Below are 18,157 nucleotides of genomic sequence, written 5' to 3'. Positions count from 1 at the left end.
AATTGGGGCTGTTAAGCTTTTGCAAAGTGTGCTTTTTGTTTGGTTTTTTTTTTGTTTGTTTATTTGGGGTTGTTTGTTTTTGTTTGTTTGTTTTTGTTGTTTTTTTTTAATTGAAGCCTACTATTTTTGGCAAGTTCCACTGTGTAATTTTATCATGATCTATCATCTCAAAGTCCACAGAGTCAGCCAGACTCTTACCTTCACGACAGGAAATACAGCTGTGAGCCACAGCTGCTTCCCAGCATGTTGGGAGAACAGTAGAAAATGTGAATCTCCTGTAGTATTAAGGGAGACATCACATCTGAGACATACCATTCCTGGGCAAAACTTGCTTGTACACAGACCTGGGATACATTACGTAGTTTTATGGGTTTATCCAAGTTCCTTTTTCCTCGCAATTTACGTTTTTCTTCTCCCTTAAGAAGAATAAATAATCTGGTAGGACTGAATACTGCAATAGATGAAGGATGCTGGTGTTTAAAGAAAGGGCCTGAAAAAGGAAAGAGTCTGCCTCCAGATAGACATATGTTGAGTGGCATACTAGCGTTGTGTAAGTATTGAAATTCAAAATGTAGAGGATACTGACATCATTAAATACTGTTTTTGCATGAGTTTCCTGTCCGCACCACCAAGAAGATAGAAGATGATGTAGCAGGGAGTCAGACCCTGATTTGTGTCTAGCTTTTCCTGGGCTCGTATTTCGTGTTTTTCTTCGGATGCTGGATGGTCTTTCCACTTCTTTGTGGATGGTTTTTGACTATCTAGCCTTCTTTGGTATCATTTCTTCTGGAATGATACTTATTTCAAGCCAGCCTTGTGGGGTTCTGCCTTGTACAGTCATACATTCTGTAACTAATATTCGTGAAGTGATTTTTCTTTTGATTAGCACCAAATTCCTAGGCACTTATTTAAAGATCCCATGGAGCATTTCAAAAGGTGAGATACGTGAACCATAATGTCTTGGCCAGTTTCCAGTGTGGTCAACAGTATCTTGACTTGCCCTATTCCTCTGCTTTTCAGAGTTAGATAGAGTGTTCTCTTACAAGCATAAACCATTCCACACTATTACTGGCATCCTTTTGAGTGGTTTCTAAAGTGACTGTAGGTTGTATAATGACTGGCATCTGTCAAGAAGGGAAGCCCTTTTTATAAGGTTAAGTATTTAATTTTGTAATATGCATCCAGCAGATTTGTAAACAGCCAAAACCCATGCTGCTTACCAACAAATAAAAGTCTCCCACTTCCCCATCTCTAGAAATGTTTTTAAATTGCATTTTGAGACTTAAGGAGATTATCAGATAGTTTTTGAGAGTAAAAAAAAAAAGAGAAATGAGGAGACTGCAGCAGCTTGTGGCTGTCATCTGAGCCTTCAGTCGTGGTGTCATTGACGAAGGGTACTAGAGCAAACAACAGAACTGATTTCCACTCTGTACTGGTGTATTATTGTATCTTTAAGCTCTGGTTGCTCTTGATCGGCAGGCCTGTAATGAAGAAATTAAGTTGGATGGCAAACAGTAAAAGGGCCTATCATATTCCTGACATGTCAAATCTTGGTGTTTACGCTTTATGTTACCATGGGTTTTAGAACTACAGTGACTAAATGAATATTGAGTTCTCCCTTCTTACCTTCGTGGTGCCATTATTCCTTGTGTGAGGTAGTGAAAAAGACAAATTACGAATAGGACTGGGTTGTAGCTACACCACAGGCTGTACTACAAGACTACTAATATTTTGTCTCTTGGTTCACTTCCAGTCAGCAAGTTGCATCACAAGTGAGTGTGGAAGTATTCATTTTACATATTAAAGTGTTAAAAATAAGGGCGAAAGTTGTTAGAAATGTTCTGTGGGAGATCCTTTGTGTGGCAAGATAGCTGTGTATATGTGCTAAAAACTATCATATCAGAGCATAGTGAAAATTAATTTGATATTATTCATCAAGACCTTTTTTGCTTTAACAGGCAGTGATTTTAATTTAAATTGACATTCAATGTAAGGAAGAGGAATGTAAACTGAATATCCTCTCACCAGTTTTATCAGGGGAAAAAAAAGTTTGTGGTAGATGTGCCTGTTGAACTGCACAGGGAAGGGTTTTACATTTTGTAAGAATGTTGTCTTTGTAGTACAAGCTACTGCCAATACTTAGAAACTATTATAGGGAATTCCTACAGACTGTTAGCAAGAAACTGGCTTGGCACAGACTTAGGCTGGTTGGAGTAGGAAGGACCTTATGCCATCTGAATGTTGTCTAGTGGAACAAAATTGAAGTTCTTTTGATTCTTTGAGTCTGTGTTTGCTCAGGTACATATCATATGTCCTTCAGCTATGCCTCACAAGTACACTTTAAAATACATTTTTTTAAAGTACATTGTTAGGTGATGTCTGCAGTTCAAGGCATCCTCACAGATATAAAAAATTACTGTTGTGCTGGAATAGACCTGTTTTGGGAATGGAGTCCTTAGTTCATAGGAATGGGAAGGGAATACAGTGACCAGGCGATGGGGGACCCTGGCTGGGTTGGGATGATGGGAGGCAGCTCTGTGTTGCAGTAAACTGACAGGGAAGGTCACCAAAGGAACAGTAAGTAACTGGTAGTTGCTTTACATGCAACTTCTTACATCCTAACAACAATAAGAGATACCATTTCATTCACAGTTTTTCCTCTTTAGTTCAGAATGGTCAAAATACACAAGTATTTTAAGGCCTTACGAGTGAAGGCACTTAATTTGATTCATGACCCCAGTGAGAAAAGTATGAAAACTTCATCAGTCTTTTAAAACTGGAATTGCAAAACCTAAAATACTATTTTTTTTTAAAAAGGAAGGAAATATCTTCATTAATTTTTGAATCAGCACTCCATGTTTAGCCACGTTGATGTTCTTCCTGCCATCAGAGATTTTTCATCTCCTGTCAGAATATGTTCTCTTACTGTGTATGTGTTTCTCAGACTAAATCTTGGTTTGCAATACTGTTTGAAATGTTTTAGCTAATCCTTATTCAGGGAGGTGAGGAATGAGTTTGGTGTTTTTTTTCTGTAACGTCATCTGGATTTCTCAGTCATGCCACTGCAGATGATGCATGCCTGTGATGAGGAGAGTTATTTGTCTTTCAAGGAGTGCCAGTGGACTCTTTCTGATTTAGTCAGAGCAATTTGAGAAATGGAGAGGGTACTGACACTGTTGTTAACTGTTTTTGATGCAATAGTTATGTGGTGATCTTCCCTAAGGACCAATCACTTTTGTAGCTAACATTTTACCTCATTTACTAGGAATTTCTAAAGTATTGTCATGGTGAATAGCTAGGAACTGATCTGAAGAGCCATATTAATAATAAAATTTGCATTCTTAGCTATTCCATGTGGCTGGTCTGGAGGCACCTAAAAGAGCTTCACAGATATTGCTTGGCTAGTTGGCTTTACACCATAGGCTCCAGGGTATCTGAGCTATTATTAGGCTTCTCAACAGGAAAATTGAAAGCTGTCCGTTGCTTACAGTGGGGGAATTGAGAGGATTGTCCTGGTAGACGTGTAAGAGATCCTCCTTTCAGGATTAGCGGTGCTGGTGACACAGAGCTGACTAATTTGGGATCTCACCGGGAGATGTTTGAGCTGCTGCTTGCCTATTGCTGCTGTGCCTGATTGGCCTCTGTACCTGCTTCTCCCACTGCTATGCAGAACCTTTTCCTTTTGTCAGGGACATAGTTGAGCTCAAAATGTTTTAAAATATTTAAAATGTTAATTCTCAGTTAATCAGCCTGCACACCCAGGGTTGTTTCATTTAAAAGACCTCATTTCTTCCCTTGGGTACTGGTGGGCAGCATGGAAGGACCCACCTGAGCTTTATGTTTCCTGCTGCCTGTGGTAACATCGTGGTATGTTAAAATACTGTCATTGATGCTTTTAGCCCAGTTACTGTGATCAGAACAAACATGAAGGCAAGAAGGAGGTCTCTCAACTGAGCAAGGATGAACAGGGACCTGGGAGCCAATTTTGCTGACAGCTGTTACACTTTACAGAAGCTGACTGACCTTGTACTGTATGTACCTGACGGGACATGCAGGGAAGATGCAATGAGAAAAATTCGAAGTAGTGCATTGACATTAAGATTACTTAATCTGACTCACTGAAGACTCTAGGCCAGTTTTTAATGGCAAAACCATGAGAGTAATGAGGAATTCTCAGACCTCAGTTTGATTCTTTTCTCTGACCTCCTCTCTGCCCCTCTCCTGCCTTCCTCCCAAAGAAATCTAAAATGGCAATTAAAGAAACTTGAGATGTGCTCAGCACACTTGGCTTGGCATTTTACTCAGCATCAAATATTTTTTAATCTGCTGAATTTAAAGCTGGAAGCCCTGAGAAATATTTTCCCACCAGATTCATGAAGACAGATCGGTACTGTTTAATCAAACAATAAATAAAAACATAGCCTACAAAGCTGCCTGTGAAATTAATCCATCATAGTAAATTGAATAAACTGTACCCTCCTACAGAGTAATGACAAGCACGTAGTTTCCTGTAGCATATCCGAAACAAGGCGCAGAGTGTAACAAATATAAAACCTATAGAGTCACAGAATGGTTTGGGTTGGAAGGGACCACAGGCAGGGACACCTTCCGCTAGAGCAACGTGCTCAAAGCCCCATCCAACCCGACCTTCAACACTTCCAGAGATGGGGTATCCACAGCTTTTCTGGGCAACTTGTGCCAGTGTCTCACCACCCTCACGGTAAAGAATTTCTTCCTTCTACCTAATCTAAATCTATTCTATTTCAATTTAAAGACATTATGCTTTGCCTTATCATGACATATCCTTGTAAGAAGTCCCTCTCCAGCTTTCTTGTAGCCCTCCTTTCCACAGGCAATTTTAGAAGAGTCAGAGGAGGATGGAAGTTGGGGGTGAGGGGAGGGCAGGGGCTGGCAGTAATAATGTACAAACTTTGTTTTCGTTTAAGTGATTCTACTTTAGTACTGAATTGTAACCCTGATGGGAACATAAGGGAGAGAGCAGGGATTTCTCTTCAGATGCAGACTCTTCTGACCCAGAGTGTGTCTCAGAGTGTGAGTAGTGCTAGATACATCAAATGAAAGTTGAGGGAGCCTCCCTTGTGGACCTATAAGGCAGGTTTCCTCCAAATCCCAGCACAGAGATTAACTTAATGGTAAGAAATGAATTTATCCTGTACTAGCCTGTGTCGCTTGGAGTGTTTTAGATACCAAACAGATGTCTGATCTCACTTAGCTTACAGATTAAAAAAAAGTGGAAATTATTCCCTCAGTTGTCTTTGGGTATGTACACAAAAGAATATTTTTCTATTCTGTGCTTTCTTATTAATTGCCTCCTATATCCTTAAGGTGCTGTCTGTCTTTAAAAATAGTAGTATAAATAACCAAGCAAATGTACATTCTTTGTGAATATACTAATAAAGTAGATGTTTGAAGGGAACCAGTTAAATTATCTAAATATCTGTATGCGTATTCTTGTGCGTGTGTATGAACATGCAGATATGTGTGTGTTAATAAAGGTGTGTGTATATGTATTTAGCACGCATATTGATGTACTTAGACACATGTTTGTATATCAATATTAAATTTGAGTTAAAATTCATTGCACTGAATTATTTTAAACAGTGATTAGTATAATAAATGAGAGTCTTATTCATTTATATATGTATGCATGTGTGCTAAGCACAAATGGCTTTTTCCATATCAGTATGATTCAAACTAAAATCAAATAGAAATACTTAATGACTGGGAAGTCACTTGGTATGTGCCATGCCACTGATGTAATACCAAAGGTGAAAGCGTGAAGACCTGTAGAATTCACATTTATGTTTCTGTATTGAGAGCATTACGTGACCATTCAGATGTCTTTGATGACCTTGTGGTTGCGTAAGGTCTATGTCACAGGAAAGCAGATGCAAAGGATTGTTGTGCTGAACTGCATCACCCCTTCAGCAGCATATTCCATCAGTGCCTGCCTGCCTGCTCGCTTGCACCATGAGGGAGATGAAAGTCAATGTTGTATTAATCAATTAGATTCTGCATTTGTGCCAGCTTGTTATTAAAGAAGGATTTATGCTCTCTCTAGTTCTGGCAGAGAAGAGTCGTCTGGGCTGCTTGACACCTCAAAGCAGGGCAAGCAGTGCTGCTCTGATACAAATGTGTTTGGGATCTGTGAGCTGAGTGCTTCTACATTTATTGGCATCAAGTTATGATTTATTTTGTGAATAACCCTGCTGACATTAAGGGAACTGTTTGCAGAGGAAGATACTATTTAATGTGAACATGGTTGGCAGAATCTGGCCTGTCAGACTTTGATGCCCACAACAAAGATTTCCTGTCGTCATGGGAACTGACATGGTGTCACAAACATTCACAGCTCAAAACTAGCTACTGTCTCGACTGGGATGAACACAGATAAAAAGTTCTTCTGCATACAAAAAAAAGACACTCAGGTACTGAAGAAAGTTCTTCAAATTTGAACTGGTTTTACAGACGTTTGGGTCTGGGGCTAGACATTGGTTCCCTCTTCTTGCTGAAAGCAGAGGATGTTGCATCACAAAGTACAGTCCAAAACTCAGATGGGCAGTGAACAGGTGGTACATTGTTTGTCAGGCTATTTCAGATCATGGAAACCATTTGTCCAGTTTCAGATTGCTATTGCTAGCAGTGTGTCTTTTAGTTATGAGAAAAAGAAGATGTTATGTAAAACTCAGGCGACTCCTGTTTGCCTTTCAGAGCATGCCAAATGGGATTTAAGAAGGAGTGTTTAAGGATCACTTGCAGGTTCTCCTGAATCTATTTTATGCAATTCTCATTCATTTCCAGTGTGAAACGTTGGAAAGAGCTGGCTCAGCAATTCAGTTCAGGGGGACATGCGCAGATATACTCTGGAGTGGGGATTTGGGGTCTAGAACAGTGAGAAAGATGGTCAAAGAGGTGATTAGTTCTTATTTCTTTGATGTACTTCATTTATATCATCACTCCATAGCCTGGTTGGATGCAGTGCGTCCAGGACCCTGAGGCTGTGGGGTTGGTGTGTGTAAAAGCTGGTCACTCCTCCAGTATCTCTGGAGTTAGGGCAGAGAGGCAAAAGTCAAACAGGAGCTGTGCTGCCAAAATGCAGCACAAGAAATTTCCCAGAGGAAGCGTGATATGAAGGGAAACAAGCCTGTGGTAATGCATAGTGGTAACACTAACATCTTTTAAACTTTGAGCAGTATGCTGAATGACGTAACTTTTTAGCTTCTTCTAATACAGTAACATCTCTGAGATTCCAAAGTGGCCGGAGTAAGTTGTCAGTGACTTCCAAGAGGAGCAGGCTGTGGAAGGAGCTGTTGTTGTGCAGGGGCAAGGTATGATGCCGGAGCTCTTGAACATTCTCAGAACAGAAAGGAAGAACCCAGTATATTGGCACAGATATTTGAGCTGTAGTGTAAGGAATAAATTTGTTAACCTTCAGCATTCTCTCTTCCCCTGTTTACCTGCTGCTATGTGTAAGGCTGTACAGGACTAAGTACACTTTTTTGTGCATTAATGATAAATTTATAATAAGATAAACCCATATTCCTGTTGATGGTGATAAAAATAAAAACATTTTTTGAATACTCTCCCCTTTTTACTTGTAGTGGCCAGTAAACTTTCCAAGAAAACTTCTCACCTTCATCCACTCTCTGATGAACACTCTTAGGACAGTAGCAGTTGTGCTGGGGACAGTTGTTCATTCTTCTTGCTCATGATCCAAATGGGCAGCTTATAAGAAAAGTCAATCAGTCTCAATTTTCCCTCAGAAGAGAGGGAAATTAGCTCATGAGGGCAATCCATGGAGATCAGTGCCACATATTTGCTAGTGTGCAAGGAAGCCTGAGATACAGAATTTTCACCTCCCTTACTTGTGTTCTTTGAGAAGAGATCCCAGAATGGCTACCTACCTAGTATCCTCTGAGGCTGAATTACAGCAGCAGCTTAATGTTACAGTTATGTGGTAATGTTACATCCTGTGGTAAAGGGTTACCAGTAGCGACATCCCTGCTCCTTCCCTGCCACCAGCCACTTGCCCACAGTGGGATCTAGGACTCATGTGGCTATACTCCATGTGCCCACGAAGAGAAATAGGCGAGTAGACCATCAGAGCTGCAATGTCCATTTGGTATGTGTTTGTACAGTTGCTCTATATCTGGAAAGCAGAGGCTTTTCTTCGTGGATGTTCACTTAAGATTTCAGAATATGCCTTAATCCTGTGTTGAGATGCAAATGACTGCTGCCATTTCTTCCATGGTGTTTGTTTTGGTCTGAACTAAGTTCATTAACATGCTTATCTAACCCCTTCACTTAGGTGTCTCTTAGTGTACTGGACAGAAATTCTCTTCTCAGTTGCTGCTCTGTTTCTAAAGCTCTTGTAGTTTGCCAGGAATCTAACCTGTATCAAGTAAGATTTAATGACAGACGATATCCAACTCAGAATCATAGAATAGTTAGGGTTGGAAAGGACCTTAAGATCATCAAGTTCCAGCCCCCCTGCCATGGGCAGGGACACCTCGCACTAAACCATCTCACCCAAAGCCTCATCCAACCTGGTCTTGAACACTGCCAGGGATGGAGCATTCTCAACCTCCCTGGGCAACCCATTCCAGTGCCTCACCACCCTAACAGGAAAGAATTTCCTCCTTATATCCAATCTAAACTTCCCCTGTTTAAGTTTTAACCTGTTACCCCTTGTCCTATCACTACAGTCTCTAATGAAGAGTCCCTCCCCAGCATCCCTATAGGCCCCCTTCAGATACTGGAAGGCTGCTATGAGGTCTCCACGCAGCCTTCTCTTCTCCAGGCTGAACAGCCCCAACTTCCTCAGCCCATCTTCATGTGGGAGGTGCTCCAGTCCCCTGATCATCCTCGTGGCCCTCCTCTGGACTTGTTCCAACAGTTCCATGTCCTTTTTATGTTGAGGACACCAGAACTGCACACAATACTCCAGGTGAGGTCTCACAAGAGCAGAGTAGAGGGGCAGGATCACCTCCTTCGACCTGCTGGTCACGCTCCTTTTGATGCAGCCCAGGATATGGTTGGCTTTCTGGGCTGCAAGCGCACACTGCCAGCTCATGTTCATTTTCTCATTGGCCAGCACCCCTAAGTCCTTCTCTGCAGGGCTGCTCTGAATCTCTTCTCTTCCCAACCTGCAGCTGTGCCTGGGATTGCTCTGACCCAGGTGTAGGACCTTGCACTTGGCATGGTTAAACTTCATAAACTTCATCAGCCCACCTCACAAGCATGTCAAGGTCCCTCTGGATGGCATTCCTTCCCTCCAGCGTATCAACCGAACCACACAGCTTGGTGTCATTGGCAAACTTGCTGAGGGCACACTCAATCCCACTGTCCATGTCACTGACAAAGATGCTAAACAAGACCGGTCCCAACAGCAAATTCCTGAGGGACACCACTCGTTACTGGTCTCCAGCTGGACATTGAGCCATTGACCACAACTCTTTGTGTGCAGCCATCCAGCCAGTTCTTTATCCACCAAGTGGTCCGTCTGTCAAATTCATGTTGCTCCAATTTAGAGACAGGGATGTCATTCGGGACAGTGTCGAACGCTTTGCACAAGTCCAAGTAGATGACATCAGCTGCTCTACCCCTGTCCATCAGTTCTGTAGCCCCATCATAGAAGGCCACCAGATTGGTCAGGCAGGATTTCCCCTTCGTGAAGCCATGCTGGCTGTCACCAAGCACCTTGTTGTTCTTCATGTGCCTTAGCATGCCTTCCAGGAGAATCTGCTCCAAGATTTTGCCAGGCACAGAGGTGAGACTGACTGGTCTGTAATTCCCCGGGTCATCCATTTTCCCCTTCTTGAAAATGGGGGTTATATTTCCCTTTTTCCAGTCATTGGGAACTTCACCTGGCTGCCATGATTTCTCAAATATGATGGCCAGCGGCTTAGCAACTTCATTCTCCAGCTCCTTCAGGACCCGCGGATGGATCTTATCAGGACCCATGCACTTGTGCATGTTCAGGTTCTTAAGATGGTCTCCTACAGTGGGCCCGAGGTCTTCATTCTCACAGTCCCTGCATCTGCCTTCCAAGACTTGGGTGGTGTGGTCAGAGCATTTGGCAGTGAAGACCGAGGCAAGGAAGTCATTAGGAGCCTCAGCCTTCTCCAAATCCTCTGTAGCTAGCTCTCCTGAGAGCTTCCTGAGGGGGCCTACGTTGTCCCTAGTCTGTTTTTTATTTGCTATGTACCTGTAGAATCCCTTCCTGTTATCCTTAATATCCCTAGCCAAGTTTAATTCTAACTGGGCCTTAGCTTTCCTAACCTGGTCCCTAGCTTCCCAGACAGCATCCCTGTACTCTTCCCAGGCTGCCTGTCCTTGCTTCCACTTATTATAAGCCTCTTTTTTCATTTGAATTTTCCTCAGGAGCTCCTTATCCATCCAAGGAGGTCTCCTGGCCCTCCTGCTGCACTTCCTTCTAGTTGGGATGCAACACTCCTGAGCTTGTAGCAGGTGATCCTTGAATATCAACCAAGAGTCTTGGGCCCCCCTGCCCTCTAGGGCTGTATCCCATGAAACCTTACTAAGCAGGTTCCTGAAGAGGCCAAAGTCTGCTCTCTTGAAGTCCAGGGCAGTGAGCTTGCTACACACTCTTCTCACTGTCCTGAGGATCTCAAATTCGAGATCACTGCATCCAAGGCTGCCCTGGAGCATCACATTTCCAACGAGCCCTTCCCTGTTGGTGAGCACAAGGTCAAGCATGGCACCTCTCCTTGTTGGCTCCTCTGTTACTTGAAGAAGGAAGTTGTCTTCCACACAACCGAGGAACCTCCTGGATTGCTTGTGCCGGGCCGTACCGTCCTTCCAACAGATGTCGGGGTGGTTGAAGTCACCCATGAGAACAAGGTCCTGTGAGCGTGAGGCTTTTCCTATCTGTCTATAGAGTGCTTCATCCACAGGTTCTCCTTGATGAGGCGGTCTGTAACAGATGCCCACAGTAATGTCTCCCATAGCTATATTCCCTTTAACCCTGACCCACAAACTCTCTGTGGACTGTTCACCTGTCCCCAGAGAGAGTTCCATACTCTCCAGCCTACCCCTGACATAAAGGGCAACTCCTCCTCCCCGCCTGCCAGGCCTGTCTTCTCTAAAAAGCCTGTAACCTTCCATTCCAACACTTCAGTCATAGGAGCCAAACTTGCTAAAACACACACTGATTTTCTTCGCTAGCTTTCTACTTCTCAAACTTTTTTGAAGTCTAACAGCTGTCAGAACCCAACTTTAGGATGCTGACTGTTACGCAAGCCTTTCAAAGGGGCAAAGGAGTTACAAGATGGTATCTTTCTTTACAGGTGTTAAGTATGTACCCATTTTGTTACCTGTTGTGTTGCATTAGGATTTTCAAAGCTGCTGCCTTATTGCCATATAATATATAACATTGCATCTATGGATGAATAAAGATCTCTTTTTCTCCTCCTTCATATTCTTTTACTTCACCTGTAACTTAAATTCTTTGAGATATCTTTCACATATCATTTCAGTTACCTTTTATTATTAGGTACCTATTTCAACGTAGAATTAGTAAATACCAGCCATAATTTATTTTCTTTCTGTCATATGTTCTCTGGCCATCAGTTTACTCTGCTCATAGGTAGTGATTGCATAGATGTAGTTAACATGTGTACTTCAGGTGATACTGAAGAAATCATACTGTTCCTCTTCAATCTTGAATCTGAAGTGAATTTAGAACTTCAGAATGCAGGAGATTGCAACAATGACTAAGTACCAGTTGGGTGGAAATACTCTAGATACAGAAATTGAATAATTCAGTTTGATGTATCTTAATACTTCTGGCAATGATCAGGGAAGTAATTCAGTCCCCAGCAAAAACTTTTGTGTTTCAGCAGATGTTAAGCACTAATATAGCAAAAGGGAAATGTTGCTGTGGATATTTTTTTTCCCCCAAAGTCTCTTTATAGATAAAAGAGATGAAGAATAAAATGAGTAGAAACACCTTATTTTAAATAGTTTTCTCTCAAAACATAAGCCTTTTTCAGTTTTATGGGCATTCTGCTAAAACTTCGGGTATAGTGCCTTTGCCTAATAATTACTGAAGTAGGAGAGACAAAATGTACATGCAGAAAATGGCTGTATATATTTTTATACAATAGGACATTATACCAATCTTTTATTTTTTACTCTTCTAGGTAATTGCTGGCAATAAGGCATTTGGAACTTTTAGATGGAGGCTGGGGGTGGAGGTTGTGTGCATTTTTGTGTGTGTTTGGTTGTTTTCTCCCTTCATCTGTACGACTTGTTTTAGTAGGAGGAGATGACTTATTCTGAAAGAAGTGTCAGAAAACTTAGCAAGGAAGATGTATTTTGACAGTGATCCTGTGGACCATAGTCCCTATTTTTGAATGCAAAGATAGGAGATGGATTTGAAAAACAGTCTTCTTTTTTCTCCTTAGATCCTTCAGAAGATGAAGCTGTTGAGAAAGCAAGTGACAACAGGACAGCAAGACATAAAGATTCAGATTCCAAACCTGCCATGACAAAGAAAAGAAAGCAGGTTTGTAAATGTAGCAGTCATGTAGAGCACAGAGATGATACTGCATAAGGAAACATAGTCCCCATTTTTTCAGGAAAGAGACAGTTTACTTCACGCTTTGTCTGATCTCTTAAGATTGTTTTATTAAATTATTTTGCCTTAATTGGAACTGATCACAACCCAGTACATTTCAATAAATCCACTCTTGTTTTGTGCCAAGCCTGTCTGTTACAACATGACTTCGTAGCGATGAAAGCCTGGATGGTGCCTACCAAGCATCCTCCCCTATAATCTTTTCTCTTTCCCCACACACACAAGGTCTTGAAAACTGTATTTATGTGCTGTACAGATCTCTACCCAATAATCTCCTCAGTGCAAGGTCTAAGTGAAGAGGAATTTAGTTCTACATGGATTGATATTTTCATAGCCTTTCACTAATAAAAGCTTCCCTTAAAACCAGTAGGAACTGGCTTGTTCAGCATTAAATATATATGCCAAGCAAAAGGCAGCAAGGTTTTTGACATACAGCATCACTCCAAATACAGCAAAAACGAGTCATCTAGAGGTCAGATGATTTTAAGAGTCTCTTGTTTGAAAGTAAATTTCCTCTTCCTTCCTGATACCGTATAGCAGAATCAAGCAAATGGCTGTTAAACAGCTAAAATTACATTGGAAACTATCTCTCCTTGAGGTTACAGATATTAATTTTGACCTCTACATCAATAGTAAATTCACAGTGTGAATGCAGTTGCCAAAGTGAAAACCATTTTCAGAGATGGGTTTTTTTTTGTAACAGAGAAGTGTTAAAACAGCACAGTAGAAATTACTATGCTTTGGGGTGTCTTTCCAAGGAAACCAGAGGTGAAGTGAGAGAAATAAATATCTGAACTGGTTCCATGTTTTGATTAGGAAAGAGAGAACAGAGCAATACAAGAGAAAGCTGTATTGCCTTTGTACATGCTCTACCAGGGGTTTGATGCTGAGGACTTCAACTCGAGGAGGACGCTTGTGGAGCCACTTTTTATCACCATTATCTTCACTTCAACATTTGGAACTAAGTCAAGACAATTTGTTTGGCGAAGTTGCTTTGTTCTTTCCTTTCTGTAAGAACATAAGATAGCCATTACAAGTTATCCTGACAGGGTGGACTGGGACTGCTAAGCTACAGCAGAACACAAGCCACAACTCTTCCTGTCATATAAAAAATACTAGTTTGCATTTTGGAATTGGGTATTTTGATATCTAGCCACAAAACTCCAGGAGTTTCATGGGAGCTTAAAGTCACGGACATGTCATGTTTGCAAAACAATTGCAAAATCAGATGTGTCTACAGAAAGCTAGTAGTTTTGTAGTTTTGGTGCATATAACATAACCTGTTTTATTAATCCCTGCCTTATTCACAGGCTGGAAGCTGTTCTGCAGTGGACTTGGCACCTTAAAACCAGTCAGGAGACAACCAAATAGAACTGCAAGCATTTATGTTTTTAGCTTGCAGGCTGTCCTCAGGCTTACAGTGAAATGAATAATTTGTCTCCAAACTGAATGGAGTATTTGATGTGCTTACTTTGTCAAAAACTAAAAGTCAGAGTATATGGCTGATCTAGAATGTAAACTTCCACACTCAGGCAAGAATGTTTTCACTCTATATTCGAATTCGCAGTAACTTGGCAACACGTAAAGAAAAAAAACTGTTAGAAATATAATGCAGGAAATATTTTATGTTCTGCCTATGATTAACAAACAAAGAATTTATGACATTCTGGGTCATAAATCACTGGTCTCAGCACAAATTTCCTGTTTTCTGCATTTTAAGAACTTCCATGTAAAAATAGCATAAAAACACAGAGCGTGGGGGAACCATGTCAAAAAACAGTTGATTGTCTGCTCTGTGTCTTGCATAAGAAAAACATGCAAATGTCATTTTCTTAAGGGTGGTATTTAAAGAGCTATTGCATAAGTAGGTAGGCAACTAACGTTTGGATAAGGGTCAGAAGTTCAGTCTAGATCAGATGCCCTCGTATTTTAGACTGCAGATCATCAAAGATAAGTAAGCTTACAGCCATTCACCACCCTGAAGTTTCTCTTATGGCATTATTTTTAATGTTGTAATAGAGTGGACTCATTATTGCTGGGCTAATAGCATACTATGCCTAAATATATATATGCTATTGTAAAGGAGATAATTTTGAGTCTTAACATGCTTCTCTGAAGAAGCAAGGCTTTGGCTACAAGCCTGCTGTGTACTTCTGTGACTGCTTTGTATTTCTTTTGCTGTTGAAATAACTGCTTGCATACTGCCTTCGAAAAAGAAGCTGTGGTATTTGGGGATACTATTAAACAACTAAATGAGGGGGTATCAGTGAGGAAATTTGGTTTCTATTGGAGAGTATTTTTCAGCTCTGTGCCACAGTTTTATTCTTTTCTTATGCAGCTACCTGTTGGGAGTGTTCTGCATATTTATGTAAAAGAATTCACTATATATATGGAAGGAGAAATGGGCCTGAAGTGAATGCATAACATTTTTCAATATGCTGAAAGAGCAGTAGCACTTTCTAGGGTAGAGGAACATCATCCTTTACTGGAGGAAAGAGATTCAGGTTGGCCCCTTTCTGCCTTTTTGATTGCTAGTTAATATCCCTTGACTAAATCGATCCAAAGGCTTGTTCTCCAAATAAAGTATGTTGAACATGGAATTTATGATTAAAACACCTGGCAAGCGGTCTTTGATTATCTATGGACAGCTGGCATGTGTAAGGGTAGAGCAGGAATTGAAAGCAGAGAGTACCTCTGTTTCAGTCTCAATGTGTGGAAGTGCTAATTTTAGGGATAGGAATGAAAAAATGTATGGTGGTGTTTTAAAAGCACTTGAATCAGAGTCAGGAGAGAGATTATTAAAAAAGAAAGAAAGGAAAAATAAACCCCAAAAGCTTATTTTAACCTTGCCACAACTATTAGTTGAAGTGAGTTTCTACTTGCAGTAGTTCCCTTGATTTCTGGTGAAGATAATATCTGTTTATACCCGAGAAAATCACAGGGACACGTGTCTCGTGTTGAGGCAAGATACGGTCCCTATCACTTCTCATGGGTAGGTATTGATCCAGCTCTAGTTACAGAGTGCTTTGCTGGCTGTAGCCAGTCCTCAACCAAATTGTCTCTGGTCATTCCCAAGTACCATTTCAAATCTCAACCAGTTTCATGGCCACGTCTGTAGAGTATTGCTGCCTTTACCAGTGCACTGGCTGTGGTTGCATCATGGCACAGAAAGCAGAAGCAAGCAATAGGTCATTTGTTTTAAACATGATAGTATCCTGGTTTTTATAGCTAAATTAGCCAGAGGAGTGGAGAGTAAAAGGGAAATGTAGGCTTAATGTGAACAATTAAACTCCACAAAATGTTTCTGACAAGGATGTGAGAGTGGGCTTGGAAAGCCACAAAGTGCTGGGTAGGGTCATATAGTACTAGTTGTCATGAAGTGTCCTCCTGTTAAGGGGAGGGGAGTGCAAGGAGGACTCAGAAAGGCTCATATAGTCTGAACTTCTGTTAACTTGTCTTTTGTCATGTTGAAACTGCCCTCACAAGGGAACAAAGGAGCAGCTTCTCTGGCTTTCAGCTGGGCTCCCTTTTCTGCTGATACTTTTCTTCCGGGCTTTCCCCAGGGAGCAGCACTGGATTTGCTGTTCCTGAGCTTTTTGTGCTCCATGTGATGAGACTTCTCCACAGTTTCTCACCAGAGCAGATTTTTCCAGCCAAATGCATCCTAATATTAAGGAGGTTTTCCTGCAGCTTAGCCTGTTTTCCCATTGCTCTTCATCAAGTCACATATTAAGCTCTAAAACCCTTCTATGTAGATTAATTTGCATTTCCATGAAGCAAAAGTCCCTAAGAAGGCAAAAGAAAAAAGGAATCACTATGCTCAAAACAAGGAAAGCCTATGCCTCACTTCCTCTGTTTTGGACCATTTTAGGTATCTAAGGACAAATCCTAAACCTAGCTTATGTGAACAGGGACTCTGGTACAAATGGACCAATTCAACCTGCTCACTCAGGCACAAAAGAGGGTTAATGGTAGCAACACATGTTGGATGAAGATTGTTCTGAAATGCACCATGTATTTTGCTTGTGTGTATTTGACCCTGCCTGCTATGGGGAGACAAAGCAAGAATGGGGTAGAACAAACTCAAAACATGTTTTCCTAAATTTTATATTACAAATGTAAAAGGAAATCCAGAGTATGATTGTTTCCAATTATTCTTGCCCACTTTCCTGGCATCTTTCACTGTCTGGATGATCACCTTAGACCCAGCTATTGTAGAGCACTATTGGCAAAGTTTAGACAATCACACACAATAATAGAGGTTAAAAATACAAAGTTTGTGAAATCTTTTGTTCATATTTTCCTCTTGATTTTTTTTTAGATGTATCAAAACCTGCTTTTCACCATTTTATGGAATTGTGGCTACAACTTACATGTTTCAACTTTCTGTTCTTTTATTCTACTCTTGCTTACAACATAGATCTCTATTCCAAAGTTACTCCGGATACATGTAACTATAAGAATGTGATCCCTTCTGTAAGTGGGGAAGCTTGGTTTTGTTTTTATTTCTCTAACCAGCATTTTACTTTCTCTACCCCCTCTTAGCTCCCTTTGGTGACCTTTTCTTCCCGCCCCCCCAGTGATCAGATATCTGATGTTGAATCTTTTTTTTTTTTAATATGTGCTTTGCAGCCTGCAGAGTGTTTTCTAAGTCAGCCAGAAGAAAAACAAGAGACTTCTGTAAAGGCAAAGAAGAGAAAGAAGGTACGAATGTCCTAGAGAGTGTTTGGGAACTGGGCAGTGGGTGTATGTGCTATTGCAAGATTCAGAACTGGGACAACCTTGTGATGATGAGAAGTAACATGGTCACGATGTTGGAGCCTCTTTTAGACACAAATTCCTACTTTTTTGACTTCATTCAAAATACCACTTCCCAACCTGACCTGGAGCAATGTGTCTGTACTCTGCACAAGGGTTGTATATGTCTACACCACTCTTGCATGTATTGCGTACTGGGAAAATGTAACTGCGTCAAAGATAGGTGGAATTTCAGTTACTGCAGAATCTGCCCCATTCCAGAAGTGTGTCAAGCTCGAACTGCTATTTTATCTTTTAAGCCAAGAACTGTTCTTGTTTGCTCTTCTCCTCGTAGTGTAACTGTATAAATAAATACCCCGCATTGTCCCTCTGGCCATGTTTAATCCTCATCCTCAACAACAAACATACTCTGCAGTCTAGATGGAAATTATATAGTACCAGAAAGTTAATTGTCCTTCAGGACAAACTGTAAATAGTTGGCTCCTTCACAAGGCTGAGAAGTGGCCTTTTTATGTTATGTCAGGCCTCTCAATCATCTAGGAAATGGGAAGAGGGAAGAGTGGGATTTTCTTTTAAATGCAGCTCTGGCAGAAGTGACTGCAGTACTTGTTCTACTGCTGCAAGAACAGAAGCATCCTGAGATTGGTGAACCAGACCTAACAAAAACACCCTATTCTCAGGCAAACAATAGGCGCTTAGTTACACCTTTGGTTTCAGTGGGGCTAGGCCACTAAGTTGACATACACAGCTTGTCAAAAATCCATCAGGAAGTATTTA

General features: G+C 41.1%; 1 protein-coding gene across 5 annotated transcripts in view; it reads left to right on the top strand.

Annotated features, from left to right (window-relative positions):
- The window catches only part of CMSS1 (cms1 ribosomal small subunit homolog), a 250,502-nt gene that overhangs the window by 211,288 nt on the left and 21,057 nt on the right, over positions 1 to 18,157 (top strand). For all 5 annotated transcript variants that reach the window (XM_061453890.1, XM_061453894.1, XM_061453892.1 and 2 more), the window contains exons 2-3: positions 12,450 to 12,550; positions 17,255 to 17,326. In XM_061453890.1, coding sequence (XP_061309874.1) covers positions 12,450 to 12,550; positions 17,255 to 17,326 — 173 coding nt within the window. The remainder of the gene's footprint in view (positions 1 to 12,449; positions 12,551 to 17,254; positions 17,327 to 18,157) is intronic.

The sequence above is a fragment of the Pezoporus flaviventris genome, unplaced genomic scaffold, assembly GCF_033815535.1.
Source record: "Pezoporus flaviventris isolate CSIRO_AGI_PZ_B2104156 unplaced genomic scaffold, CSIRO_AGI_Pfla_v1 ptg000015l, whole genome shotgun sequence".
Classification (NCBI taxonomy): domain Eukaryota; kingdom Metazoa; phylum Chordata; class Aves; order Psittaciformes; family Psittacidae; genus Pezoporus; species Pezoporus flaviventris.
Note: the sequence above shows the minus strand (reverse complement) of the source record. Positions and strands in the feature narration are given on the sequence as shown.